Genomic DNA, 14436 nt, shown 5'->3' with positions numbered 1-14436 from the left:
TGAAAGCAGTTCTAAGTCTAGGTAAAATGCTAAGTAAAAATAAACCAGTCCAACACATTAATGGTACATAAACCAACACATTAATGGTCATCAGCATCTCTGTTACTGGGTATCAGTATTAACCACAATATGGTGTTAATGCAATACTATGGAAAACAGGCATTTCTTGCTCCTGGGCTCCCCCTATAGTCTGGGGATGTAATTTGTGCTTTGAGATGCAGCCACAAAAAGTCAAAGCTGCATGAGGACTAAGGTGGTAGAGTAAAGTTACTGGATTGTTACACAATTGTGACTCGGGTTATGCAGCGTTACATAGTTCAGCGAGAGTTTTCCCGCCTGCTTCTCCAAAGTTTCGTACTGCAGTTAGCAGCGTAGTGAGCTTGGAGTAGCAACAACAGCGCCGCTATTCTCTCTATTAAAAGTCAGTGGAACATAATCAAGATCATCAACATGATTCTGAAGCTGTTATTTTCATTGTTTATATGTGTTTAGCGGGCCAGACAAAGCAGCAATATCACATACCTTTTCAGAATGCTGAGTAGCGGCAGAGATTACAGGAGATAAGTCCACTTGCTGTGCAAGGCTTTGGTCACAGCTGCTATCCCGAGTCAGGAGTACGTATGTATCACCAAGCAAACAGTCCTCTTCCTTAGGGAGAAGTTTCTTGTTGGCAAAAGGGTCAGGGTGACAGCACCAGTCATCTACTAATGTATTCCAGTTCCCATTAGGTAGAGGCAGAACTCGTTTAAAAACCCTGCAAATGCAGCAGTGTTATAGGGCTGAATGCTTCTGTCTTAACTACATTCATCTCTTCAGTGAATTAGAGCTAGATAAATCAACTTGCTCTTTGAACTAGAGTTGAACAAATTAACTCGGTCCTCACCTGTCTTTAAGCAGCATGGCCCTGCAGGACTGGCACAGGAAACAATACTTCTCCTGCACCCTCAGACGTTCAATCACACTGTCTGAAGCCTCTGGCAACAGCAAACAAAAGTTAACACTTCAGAACAGTACACACCTGAAAAATCTACAACAGCAAAATGATGAGATAGCTTTTCATTGTTGAATTTTTTATTATGACCTTCATAGAATATTTGCCAATACAGTAATGTTAAAGCCCATAACCCTATCCAAGCACACAGTAAGAACCCAGATACTTATAATTAAGAATGTAGCAAAATTACCAGCATGAAAATGAGAACAAAGTCAAAGAAACACATCCGATTTAAGGACTCAGGGTTTTGAGGTCTTAAGACTGCATATCTTGCCCAGTAGGGCTCAAACAGAGCATGGCAGTAGCTTAAAGCAAAGGGTCACACGGCCGGTGCATTCCATGTTCATCATTAATCTCACTTAATCTGTGCAGTGTGACGATGCGTGGAGCCTAAAGGCAGGTTCACATTCATTACTCAAATTCCTCAAGCAAACCAAATGACATTCAACCAGTCCTTGCACAGAATCATGCTTAATGACCTTCTGACACTGGCCCACAAGGACTTCTATGTTCATTCTCATGTCTCAACTGTGATAGCAAAGTTTGATGTATATGAGTGGATTGTATGAACAAGAAGTATGAACTTCTGCAGGTACCTGCATACTGGTCCACTTTCAAACGCAACCGGATATGAAACCCATCCTCCTTTACTTCAGGACTCTTCTGACATGACCCTTCCACTAGACTGACCCCTGGTGTCAGCTTCACCTGATACTCCTCACTGGGTACATGGATCTTTAGGGCCGAGTCTTCACAAGACACATTCACTTTTGGGTTGCCTTCAACAGCATCACTTCTAAAAAAAAAAAAAAAAAAAAAAAAAAAAGTCACTTTTCAGTCAGGCACACTCGGATTACAAAGGACTTGAAAATACTCATATCAATGGCAATTGTAGTATTATTATTTTTTAAATCTATACGGTTTAGGAAGTTATTTATTAAGTCTTTATTGTGCCTCATTCAAAAAGCATGTCACAAAAACAATGGGTCTTATTCACCACTTGTACTTAAGAATTCTTTTTATTATTATTATTTTTTTTTTTTTTACTTTTTTCAGATTTTTACATTCAACACTTTTCCTATTTGTTTAATTTACAAGGACAATAGGATCCATCATTATAAGAGTCTTAGCTGCAAACAATTCTTCTATGCTTTAAAAACACACCATGAATCTAATGAACCTGACTGGTGAATGGGGCCTAAAGAATTCAAATTCCGTTTCTCCAGTTTCCATTTCCATATATACATGGCACTGTTGGATAATCCAGAGCATAACTAATCCCAGCCTTATACCAAATGATTTTTCAAGCAATTTCACTGTCGCAGACAGATTTCCAATGTCAGAATGAAATTTTATAAAGCTTGCTAGACATCATCTCGATCGTTTGGTTTAAGGTGGTCAGGATTACATCGGCTTTTTTCTCGTCTTCACATTCCACTAAAATCAATATTACAAGTTTGATATTACAGGTTTTTAGTCTTGACTAATGCACATTGTGACGTGTACATTGTAAACAACCAATAGGGGAACTCTCTCCAGCACGAAACAGGAAGCCGCCAGCTATCCCCGTTGATTTAACCAGGGTCGTGTCCATGTTCTGAAGAATCTTTTTATTTTTTGCACAGTTTGTCTGAACAAACTACTGCACACACAGAGGCAGCTGCTACTAAAAGCAGCTTCTGTTTCTGTTCAATTGTTCAACAGTTTCTCTTCTTGTAAATATAACCCTGCAAGAAGTGTCAGACCTTAGTCTTCCAGAAGCATTTTGGTCTTTGAGCGTATGGTTAGCATTAGATAACCCTTGAAACTAGAGCTGGGCAATATGACAATATTTATCGTATCGTATTAATAAACACTGATCAGCTGCAGGTTTTATTACTAGCAGTGTAATTAGACTGGTTTAATTAGATGAAGAGCAGCAGATATTGAATAAACACCACTGTGTTCAGTACGGGAGAGGATCTGAATAGCAGTTTAAGAATCTGTCGATACTGATGTATGTAGTCTGTGATTACATGTATCATGATAAATATTGTATATCATGAAAAAAAGTCTTTAAATATTGTGATATAGTATTTTTACCATTTTGCCCAGCCCTACCTGATATGAAAACTAATGAATACTAATGAATGACTTAAGATTTCAAAATGTAAAAAGATGAACATGAACAATTACATCAACAGGTCAACCCATTCACCACCCAGAGAGAAACAGAGCGGGAGAGGACGAAAAATCAGACTGTCAACAACGTTATACTTTTATGTAAATTATATGTATTTATATGGAAATCCAAAGGCTCAAATGCAAAAGCAAAACCCATACTAATGATTCAACAGAGAACTATTGAATAGCATTTATCAGTATGACTGCATCAGCAGTATCTGATTAACAAGTTGAGGTCCGATGGCCGTGAGTGGGTTCAGCTTTAAAAGTTTGCAGTATAAAGATGAATACAAAAGTTCTTATCTAATGTCACTGTGTCCTTCTTAAACACAACAACCAGCCCTTGTGTGTCAAACAACCTTTAAGAGTCTTAAAGTCGCTGACGAAAGAGTGTAAGCGAAGGAATAACAGGTTGGAAAAAAGGTCTTCTGGCCTGTATACGGCTTTGGTGGGCTGTTTACACTGAGGAGAGGTTATGAAGAATGTCACTCAGATAGCTCGTTGTCCCATAGTTCATACTCTTGAGACTCGAGCCCACTTAAGTTTCAGTTCTGCCCAACACAGCAAAAGCATCTTGATAATGGGCTGCAGCAGAACCGCTCAGTCTCCTGAAAAACATACACACCATCTTCCAAACAACCTCTAAGGCCCTGTGTCCTTGTCACTGTGACAGAGCTAGACAGAGCTAACAAGTGTGAAGATTAAAGGTCCTGCTAAATTACTGAGCTATAGGTTAGTAAAAGAACATAAATTTGTAAAATACTTAATAAGAAGAATGTAAAGGTGCCCCCGCCTCCAATCACACCCACCAATATCAACAGATACATTCTGAAATTTTAACAATATAAAATGACATCGTAAATTAAGCAACTACGCAGAAAAAAAGCAATATTCCAATAATCCACTAAAGTCCATTTTAGGGGCCCTGCTGAGAAAATATCTGCAACAAGGTGCAAGAAAAAGTAGCAATGCCATCATTCTCTACACCCACTATAGGGACAGTTTCATCCTGAGGCAAAAAGAGAAAGTAGAGGCCATTCATCAGTACTGTCCAATTCTACCTGTCCTCACCCCACTTCTCACAGACTGCCTGCTGCTTTCATGGCAGGCTTAATAAGGGAATAAGAGCATGGACTCTGGAGATTCAGCACCAGTTCGGTTCAGCCACGTGGAATAATGTTCAGCAATAAAATATCAGAATCCTTCGAGGGCTAAATCCCATTAACCATTTTAATGTAAAGCAGCAATCTGCGGGATGTGACCAGCACACATGACTCTGGGGAGTGAATATGTGTGGTGTCTGTGTCCCAGCATAATTCTCCTTCAAACCAAACCATCTGCCAGCCAATGACTACCAAATAAACATCACTACAGACAACCACCAATACCAAGATACAGGTCTCAAGTCTAATAAGCATCTCCATCTAGTGGTGGAATACAATACTGCCAAAACACCAGTTTCAGGAGATACCTTTCAGAACATAATACAACACACACAATAAATATTCAGCCATGACAAAATTATATTACTACATGTTAAAGATATACCAGAAGTATCATAACACGACTTACTACGATATATACAATACAAATTATTACTTTTGAGTGAACGTTACTCCAGCACACAGGCGCTGCCTGGGATTTTGGGCCCCCATGGAAAGATATTACCTTGGACCTCCACAATATACCCCTCCAAAATACTCAATTAATACATTTTAGGGCCCATGTCAGTGTCAGTAGGACCCCCAAATGTGGATTCTACAGCGTGTCCTGTTACTTAAAGAAAAAGCAAGGCAGTTTAAGGGAACTGTGGAGGCCGAGAAGAGATCTGGAAGACTCTTGGAGAAAACTGCTTGTATACATGGTGACGAGGGTAAACCCAATCTCCTCATGAGTGAACCTGCAAGAACTCAGGACAGGCTGTTCCTCTGTTCAGCCCTGCTTGCTACAAACATTATCTTCATATAAGAGTCATAAGAAAGAAACCTTACCGGTCACCTCATCACAAAACATAGCGTCTGAAGGATGCTGCAGAATATCTACAGAAGCCAGATGAGTTTTATAAACAAGGGTTGGGGACTAATGAGGTTAAATAAAACTTTCTGGCTTCTGTAGATATTCTGCAGCATCCTTCAGATGCTATGTTTTGTGATGAGGTGACCGGTAAGGTTTCTTTCTTATGACTTATATATGACTTATGACATAATTAGACAGGAAACGTACGTTTGGAGAAAAAAAGGAACTGCAGGAACTTTCTGTAAAGTAAGGGGTGGATCTACCCTGTTTTACATGGATGTATATTTACATTTAAGGCATTCAGCAGGTGCTCTTATCCAGAGCGACAAAAGTGCTTCACTGTTTACTCAGGAAATATCCATAGCTAGTTTGTATAGACTAGGATCCAAAAGATGACGGAAAACATGATGACGGACACAGAAGTCAGTATGAAGACCACAGTCTCGGAGGAGGTGAGTCTCCAGTCTGCGTTTGGAGACAGTGAGCGACTCTGCTGTTCGGACAGCCAGGGGAAGTTCTCTCCACCACTTCAGTGCCAGGACAGGAAAATGCTGGTCTTCCGTGTATCCTAAAAGGATGGCGGGTCAAGCTGATCCATATATGAAGCTCGAAGGGCTGGATGAGGCTGTGTGTCGAGCTGGCAGTACGTTTTAGTTAGTCACCGGTCCAGCTGTTTCTTTTATGAAGAAGTCAGAGCAAGCTGTCAGTCAGACAGACAGACAGTCAGACAGACAGACAGACAGACAGTGTCCTACTAGAACTTAACGCTGTAGGCGAGCCCTGCTTTAGACCATGCAGTGGCTACTGGATCCGTGGAACGACGTAAAGACACGTTTTACATAAGTATGCACTTTTACACGTGTGTGTGTGTGTGTGTGTGTCTTTTACACACAGTGAACTGTGGGAGTGAGCTGAAACTTGCCGTATAACCAGGAGGCCGCTTTGTAGCCGTTGTCTCAGCTCCAGAAAGATGAAGTGCTGTTTCTCATTCTGCTCCATTTCTGCTCAGTTTCAGCCTCACGTTTCAAGCGGCGGGCATGAGAGTGTTTTCACCTTTTTCTGTGGTCGTTTTCGCCCCATTCAGAGACGTATATCGCCATCTATTGACCTGGAGCGGTATGACAGACGCGTGGTCTCCACGGATTAGCTAGCTAGCTAGGTTAGTCAAGTACGGAAACTACACAACACAGAGCAAACCCAGGACAAGAGCAAGAGGAAAGCTGGTTAGGAAAATATGAGGACAACTCCGAGGAACGTTTCCTTGCTCAGAAATGACCCACCAATGTGATCAGTGTAAATATTAGCTAACTGTCATTGAGCTCTGCAAGAGAGCTCAACAGTGCACCTGGTCCTGCGTATAAAGAAGGATGGCACAGTCAGAAACACAGCTGTGGTGGTGTGATCTTGGAACAGAGGAGTTGATCTTCACCCAGAGTCAAAGCAGACCTTGGAGTGGAGACCTTCACCCAGAGTCAAAGCAGACCTTGGAGTGGAGACCTTCACCCACTGTCAAAAGCAGGGGCAGCTAGACTCCAGCTGCGTGTGTGAGAGCCTGCTTTTAGCCCCTGTACTGTGTCAGTGTACTCTTCAGAAAAGCTGGAAACATATGTATGACAAATCAAATAAAATACCTGATATGTATTTATTCGTCACACTTTTCCACTAAACCTGTTTTTTGTTAGTTTTAGGTATTAAGGCAAATATCTTTTCTTTAGACACACAGATGATATGAACACTATAACAATGTATTTCAAATATTTTATTCTCAAAAAGTGTACATTTGAGTTTAGTTTAAAGTTACGCCATACAAAAAAAGAAAGAAAGTTATACCAGTTACTACCAGCATGTACTAAGGCCTCATAACTTAAAAAGCAAACAGTAAACTACTTAAAATACATACAAAAGTGACCTAAAAGCTGGAAAGCAACTTTAAATACCATAGCATTAAATACCACAGCAAGGCACTTTTCATCAAGTATCGGTTCAATATATATTAAACATTAGAACTGACAGATGTAATGTCCTTTTATGGGAGTTTCTGTCAAATGTTACTAGTGCAACTAAAGCTCTGCTTTAGATAGTTTAATACAGTGCATTGGTCAGACCAACATTTGGGCAAACAGAAGGGCTATAATGTCCATAACATTTCAGTAAGGTTTTTGGAGCAAAGAAACTGGCTTTTGGATTTGTGTCATAGTAGTGTAAAAGCAAACATTTACATTCTGAACATTGGGGAACATGACAAGTTACTTGACTTAATGACTTCATTGTGGTCATTTAGGACACTTGGTGTTACAAGGATCCCCTGATTTGAAGAGTCCATACACGCTGACTAAAGGAAACATTGACAGTGCACCTAGCATGGAGCCAAGCTGTACTACAGCACCGAACCACACGAGGGCGCTATGTCCTTCATCTCGCAGAAGCACCCCGATGATCACCTTCACATAGGACAAAGTGAGGACAAACATCACCCAAGTGATGACCTATTGTAGCATGAGAAAGAGAGAGAGAGAGAGATTTGATTAATTAAATACATTGCAGTCCAGTTAGTACACTGATTGAAAGCAACACTATGGAAAATGGCATTTCTTGCTCCTGAGCACGGTTGGGAAATGTAATTGACACTTTGAGCCATCACTAAAGGACATAATTATCTGGGCAAGCTGAGAGATACAGACCAGTCACAGACTGTAAGTGAAAGAATCATGTGGACTGTGTGAGGTGGCAGAGTAATATTACTGGAGTTCTCGTGAATGTTATCTTGCTCGCTTGTCCAAAATTACAAAGTGCATGCTGAGCCTGGACCGAAACACTCCTCTCCATATTACAGGTTAGCTACATACTTGGCACAGCGTGTCTGTATTATGATATTCTCTCTGCTAGTCGTATCAAATCAGTAGTTATCATTAATTTGGATGAGTAGACAAGTAGATGATGTAAGCCATACCACAAGTGCAGCTCCTGTATCGTGATGTACCAGTAGAGGGCAGGGACTCAGTGCTGCCATGGCCATAATGTAGGCCCCAAATCCTGTTCCAGTCACTGTGAGAACAGCCATCAGAACCAGGGACCTGACAAGGAGGGAAGGCGAAGTCAGGGTCTACATTAGATTTTTAGATAGGAAGATCTACAAACTCTTATGCAATTATATTAAGTCTCATAAAACCTCACCTTATTGGCACAAACATAGCAATGAAGCAAGCCACGGGGTTGGCCACTGCAGCCATGGTGGTTGCAAGGTGATAGGCCTGATTTCCATAAGGCAGACAAGAGTAGGACTGTACTGACGGGAGGACTGCATTGGTTAATGCATTGACCCAGGCCAGAACCATAAAAATGAAGACCACCTCTGCTGTGCTGTAGGTACCTTTCCCAAAGCTGCTGCGAGGTTCAGTTATTGGACCATCTGAAGCATCTAACATGGGTTTCTGTTCTGGAGCAGGGTTCTGCAGAGAAAGGCTAATGTCAGCTTTCCCTCCATGCACTTCATCATCTAGATAGTGTTCACGCTTGCATTCCTTTGTCACAGAACGGTGGTGGTTGAGCATCAGGAAAGCGCCCAGACACACTACCATCATGACACTGAGGAACAGGAAGAAGACCTGAGCGGAGAAGTTGGCTGGCTGATAATCTGCCACCAGCTCACCACTGGCCCCCCAGGTGGAGTTATCCATGCTAACATTTGCATTAATTGTAGCGTTCCTGCATTGGACAATCTCAACGCCCTGGATCAGAGCCACCAATGCCGGAATCAGGCCACTCAGACCCTCCCCAACGAAGTAGGTGGTGAGGTACTGAGGCTGGAGCCTCATCATAAAAGGCAGAAAAGTGACAGAAGACGTGCAGTCCACCACTGACAGCAGGAAACTGAGAGCCAACAAGGCCACACTGTGTGCAGCGTTTCCCACAACTATTGTGTGCTTCCAGAGAAAAGCCAGGAGGAACGTGGCAACCACTCCCACCACTACGATAGTGTAGATGACAGGCCGCTCGTCCAGAGCTCCAGGTTTGAAGCGGTGCATGAGTGTGATGAATAGTGGGCCGATGTTGGCCAACTGGATGATCACAGTGAGGTAGGAGGGCAGGTACCAGCCCTCAGGAATCCCAGGTACAATTAGTGGGAGTTCCACCCACATACCATTGATAGCAACCCATGAACCGATGCCAAAGAGGCAGGCTAATACATGTGTCAATAACGCCATGATGAGGAGATTCTTTTTTTTTAGATTCTGATTATCCAACAAAGAGCACAGAAGGTCATCTGAAACACGAACACAGTTTTTTTCCCACCTGAAACACAAACAGAGGACTTTCAGAGTAGTTGACAGTAACTTTGACAGTAACCTTAAAAACGAAAGGAGAAACAAATTATCTTGTTATTGAATTACGACATGCCATAAAATTGAGAAGAGACGTTAGCCATATTCTTCCAAAACAGAGCTGCAGGTGCAGGATGAAACGGTCATTTAAAGAAACATGATTTTTGATATTTTCTTATTGTCCATAAGTAGTGAAATCAATGTCTGTAAAATATTTGATTCTTGCTGGGGCAAGAACATTTACGTGTGCTCTTTAAGGAACTGCATTCTGCAGAAACTACATATTTTAAATGCACAACTCAATTTGATCTAGGGTTCCGATTTCAATGCTTTGCCAAGTGCACAATGGCACGATACTATGGCAAAATCACAGAAAATGGTTGATCACAGAAAACTAGGGATGGGCTGATCTAGGCATATTTTAATGGATCAGCTTTTTAAATTCCAATCCAGTTCAGTCTCAACCACAACGTCCGGCGTGCCATTTGGTGACCTCTGTTTACAGACATTATTCCCAGGCGGCAGCAGTAAGGACTACTTTATAGTAGAACATGAAACACAATGAAATTTTAACTCTCAAATTTGACAGTCGTCAACAACCAACAACAGATATGATATCTGCATACACACACAAAGTAACTTGTCTGCAGTGTTTCAAAGGAGCTGGGAGCTGAATGGTCAGGGAGGTGAGTCAGACTGGATTATACGATTTTAAACATACTATAAAACAATAATTTAAGAAAAGTACATTAACTACAAGTAAAAAAAAATCATTCCAGAATGTCTCATTATAGAAATTCAAACTAAAAATAAAGTAATTTATGTCAGTTTTAGTCAGCAGCATATCTTATCTAAACGTGTGGCTGTATTATTTATATAAACACAAAGATCGGATAGATATCGGCTGATACTCAGCATTTAGAGACTCAGATCACATCAGGGGGCAAAATAACCTGATCAGGACATCCTTACAGAAAATTATTAAATTAATGGTCTAAAGCGTAATTATTATTTATTTTTTTTTTTTACAATTCAGTCTCTGTTTAATCAAAGTGAAACTTTTCAAATGCCAGCAAAATACGGTTCAACTGAACGTACTGAAAGTCTGAGTATTACATCTACCAAACTGCAATACTGAAAAAGTACTGAGTATTATTGAGTACTGCTCATATTCTGTAGAACTAGAGCCAAAAGCCTTGACCAAGCTTAGAGGATTTCCATGTACAGACATTTTACAGTGGTCATATAATGAATTGCAGGTTGCAGAGGTAGTCAGTCGGGAGGTTATGTGACCTTTCCCTTACTAACCAACTGCTCTAAACCTGACCACCCAGAGGCTAATCATTTGTTCATCATACGTGAAAAGCTACATTAATGATTCAGGAAGCAACCTCCATTTCAGATAAATGTCCATAGCCACTTCCTTCTCTTCCACTTCCTCCAAGCCTTTATTCACACTTATTCCCCACCATGCTATCAGATTATGTAAAAGTAGAATTCTCATGATCATAGTCCAGTCTGCCTCCTTTTACCTAGTGTCCTTGAAAGACCCTTGATAGTTTGGGAATAAAACACACCCACATCACACACACACACACACACACACACACACACACCCAAACACAGACCTACACAACCTACCTCGTGTTGGTGCTGCCAACTGACTACTGCCGATTTACATTGTGAAAAGTGTGTGAGTCTGGTTACGTCAGCTAGTGTGTGTGTGTGTGTGTGTGTGTGTGAGCCCTTTTCTCCTCCCACACTGTTCTGCTCGTTCTCTCTCTCTGTCCACCTGATGGCGGAGAAAGTACGCAGGCGCAAGCTTCCTGTATGGCACACTAAACCTCTAACCTAATTCAAAGACACGGCCATGTGCTCAACCCGGCAGCTGTGACGAAGCAGGGAGAGGAGGAGGACTGATGACGTAGACACTCGTGCCCCACCCCTCCCCTCCCACTCCTACTCAACCTTGAAGAACCAGGAAGAAACACTACTGCTTTGCTTTTTGAAGAAAGGGGTAAAAAAGAAAAAATTAGCACCCCAAACATAATCACATAGTCAAGTAACGTTTGGTGTCTTTAGTTTTTTTCTTTATTGTGTAAAATATTATAAGCAGGTATATATTTAGGTGACACAGGCTCTGAAATTAGCCTTGGGACTGCTCTACAAATCCAAAAAAGCTAAATTTAGACACCAAACAGATCTTGGCTGTTAGACTATTTTAGGTAAATAATTTTTTGACACACAACAGTTTAAATTTATTTTTAATTTTTTCACAACAATTTTAATAAAAAGAAAAAAGGTAAATTTGTCACTGTACAGCGAAATGTGTCCTCCGCATTTAACCCATCTGTGGTAGTGAACACACACACACACTAGTGAACTAGGGGCAGTGTGTGTGTATATATATATATACACACACACAGAGCGGTGGGCAGCCAACTCAGAGAGGGTAAAGTACCTTGCTCTAGGGCCCAACAGTGGCAGCTTGCCAAGCCTGGGAATTGAACCCACAACCCTGTTATCGATAGCCCGGCGCTCTAACCGCTGAGCCACCACTGCCCCCTAATAGATATCTTGTACAGTAAGGTCTTGTCTATAACATAAAGCAGAGTGTCAGTATGATAAGATAAGATCGTCTTTTATTAGTTCAACAGTGGGAAATTCACAGTGTCACAGCAGCAAAGGGATAGCAAGACACTCAGTTACAGAAAGTAGATCAATTAGCAGTATATATACAATATTAATAATAAAAGCAATATTATTTACAGATAAAACTGTATTTGTTCCCAAATCTTGGTTCATTGCTCTTATAACTACATAACTCGACACAACTACATTACATATAGTAGTTTCATAGTAGTAATAATAATAAATATTATTAAATAAATAAATAAATAATAATAATAAATATTAATAATAAGCCTGCATTTTTATAATAAGCCTTGTTTTCAGTCATAATCCTCTGAATTCTGTCATTCGCCTGCTCTCATAGCATAACAACAGGGACAGTAAGATAACAAGGACGCTGCTCTGTCTTTTGACCCCTTATGCCTAAAATAAAGTCTCTCTAGCTAGGTTAAAATGTCTTGGTTGTTACAGGCACCTATGGCTTTCATTAAAGTGTTAGTATACTGGTCTATTCTACTCTCTAACTCTCTAACTTACTAATTCTTGTCCTGTACAAACATGCCTGTGAATGCTAAATCTTTATACTTCACCAGGGTCAGCAGTACAGGAAATAAACAACACTGCTGAAACGAAGAATGCTGTAAGCTCTGTTGCACAAGGCCAAAACTGACCTTATTATTGAAGTGTAATACTTTTAGTCAATGCCATTACAACTACCCTAGTAATTCTTAGTGTTTTTAATACTCAGAATATTCCATAGTATTAAAGACAAGTCTTTGAGCCTGCAGGTGAAATAGTCTTTTACTGTAACCAGTTAAACTCCAACATCTCTAAGAGAGATCTAAGATTATGGGGTATTAATTAATTATTTTTTTTATCCAGTACCCTTTTAAAAGTGAAATAGAGAAATATTGTTGAGTATTTGTTGTTTAAGCAGGTTAAGATTCAACACGGTTAATTTAATAAATGTGACGTGGTTAAGGATTATATAACTGGGCACTGCCTAGAGGTGGTATTTGACCCAACTGCACCAAATCCCAAGTATTCTGCATTATATAATAAGAGGTCATGCAGGTTAAGAGAAGGCAAAGCACCAGAACTGAAACCTGTAGTATACATCCATATCTTACATTTATCAATAACTATTACTTTTATATACTTTAATACACATCATAAAGAACCACTGCTAGTTACTGCAGAAGCAACACAGTAATGGAAACAGGTTTAAAGGTGTTATGAAATTGAATCCTCAAAGACATTAAAGCTGATCTTAGGAAAGACCCAAGTCCCCAACACCACTTACACCCAATTTACATCAATATTGTATTATTAAATAATCAAGTTCATGTTTAGCCTCAAGCCTTTACAGCCACTAAAGGTCTCTAAAAAAATCATGCCTTAAAAAACTGGTTCCAGTCCTGTAAGTTGTACAGTCATGTAAGGTGCCTTTGTTTTAATGCATGAAAAATCTGTAGTAATGTAAAGTCTCTCTCTCACCTGTTCTGAAAGGTCCGCTGCTTAATGCGCCTCAAAGCGTCAGGTCCAGTCTGTGCTGTTCTGAGTCTCCACTATCAACATGGCCTTGGTCAGGCACAGCATGATAACAAGAGGCGGGGGTCCGGATTTGGTGGCTGCTACCGTGATTTGGTGTGACTGGCAGATCTCAGAGGAAAGGCTGGTACCTGGTCAGGAATGGGGAAGAGAACAGGGGGCTCATTGCTGAATAGGCAGGTGGGTACGCTTAACTAAACCAACTGTCAGACAGCTTTAGACTGGAGCTTGTGATTTCTGTGAGGCAGGGCTGGGGTGCCTTTTGTTCTCTGCAAATTCCTAATCACTGGGGTGCAAAGTAATGGTGTTAGACCTATGGATATTCTCCTTTAGCTTCCACTAATGTTCTAGTTGTTGGCAAAAATCCTCCTCTCAGGGTACTTTATGTTGGTGTAAAAGCTTTTCACTGGACCGACTGCTTGGCCTTGGGTTTTAGCCATGAATGTTTTTTGTTAGTCTGTAATCTTTTACAAACAACAACAACAAAAGCCCTGCCTCACACAAAAGTCTAAAGCTAATGGCCAGTGACTTTTTAAAGAACCTTTTCAGGCTGCGTAAGTCACAACTTCATGGCCACTTATTATATTTTGTTTTGACTGGTTTCACAGGGAGAGAGGAATCTGTGCTCCTAAACTCTGAGATGATGTACTTTTCTGATGCCAATTTGGCCACAGTCCATTTTCAGTGTTCATGTGTTTTTCCACAAGTGGCACCCAAGGTCTACCCAATGCTACCCAAAATAACAAAGCACAATGCTTT

General features: G+C 40.7%; 2 protein-coding genes across 6 annotated transcripts in view; both read right to left on the bottom strand.

Moving 5' to 3' along the window:
- ube3d (ubiquitin protein ligase E3D) overlaps window positions 1-6300 on the bottom strand; it is a 39954-nt gene extending 33654 nt beyond the window's left edge. For all 4 annotated transcript variants that reach the window (XM_072678851.1, XM_072678852.1, XM_072678854.1 and 1 more), the window contains exons 1-4: window positions 6096-6300; window positions 1591-1790; window positions 884-974; window positions 523-754 (exon numbers count right to left, since the gene is read on the bottom strand). In XM_072678851.1, coding sequence (XP_072534952.1) covers window positions 523-754; window positions 884-974; window positions 1591-1790; window positions 6096-6172 — 600 coding nt within the window. In that variant the 5' untranslated portion in view covers window positions 6173-6300. The remainder of the gene's footprint in view (window positions 1-522; window positions 755-883; window positions 975-1590; window positions 1791-6095) is intronic.
- A 617-nt stretch (window positions 6301-6917) lies between these two features.
- Window positions 6918-13682, bottom strand: slc52a3-2b (solute carrier family 52 member 3-2b). 2 transcript variants are annotated; one of them, XM_072678850.1, is made up of 4 exons: window positions 13624-13682; window positions 8348-9466; window positions 8124-8247; window positions 6918-7659 (listed from the first exon to the last, which is right to left on the bottom strand). In XM_072678850.1, the coding sequence occupies exons 2-4, from the start codon at window positions 9376-9378 to the stop codon at window positions 7447-7449; spliced, it is 1368 nt and encodes a 455-aa protein (XP_072534951.1). In that variant the 5' UTR covers window positions 9379-9466; window positions 13624-13682; the 3' UTR covers window positions 6918-7446. The 2 variants fall into 2 exon arrangements, with proteins under 2 accessions (XP_072534951.1, XP_072534950.1); XM_072678849.1 differs by lacking the exon at window positions 13624-13682 and adding an exon at window positions 11137-11289.
- Window positions 13683-14436: the final 754 nt, after the last annotated feature.

The sequence above is a fragment of the Salminus brasiliensis genome, chromosome 5 (genome assembly GCF_030463535.1).
Source record: "Salminus brasiliensis chromosome 5, fSalBra1.hap2, whole genome shotgun sequence".
Lineage (NCBI taxonomy): Eukaryota > Metazoa > Chordata > Actinopteri > Characiformes > Bryconidae > Salminus > Salminus brasiliensis.
Note: the sequence above shows the minus strand (reverse complement) of the source record. Positions and strands in the feature narration are given on the sequence as shown.

Excerpts from the sequence above, each read along its gene's own strand:
- slc52a3-2b (XM_072678850.1), bottom strand. The coding sequence starts at position 9,378 with ATGGCGTTATTGACACATGTATTAGCCTGCCTCTTTGGCATCGGTTCA. Across the intron at positions 8,248-8,347 it reads GCTATGTTTGTGCCAATAAG|GTCCCTGGTTCTGATGGCTG; the intron begins GTGAGGTTTTAT and ends CCTCCTTGTCAG. Across the intron at positions 7,660-8,123 it reads ATACAGGAGCTGCACTTGTG|GTCATCACTTGGGTGATGTT; the intron begins GTATGGCTTACA and ends ATGCTACAATAG.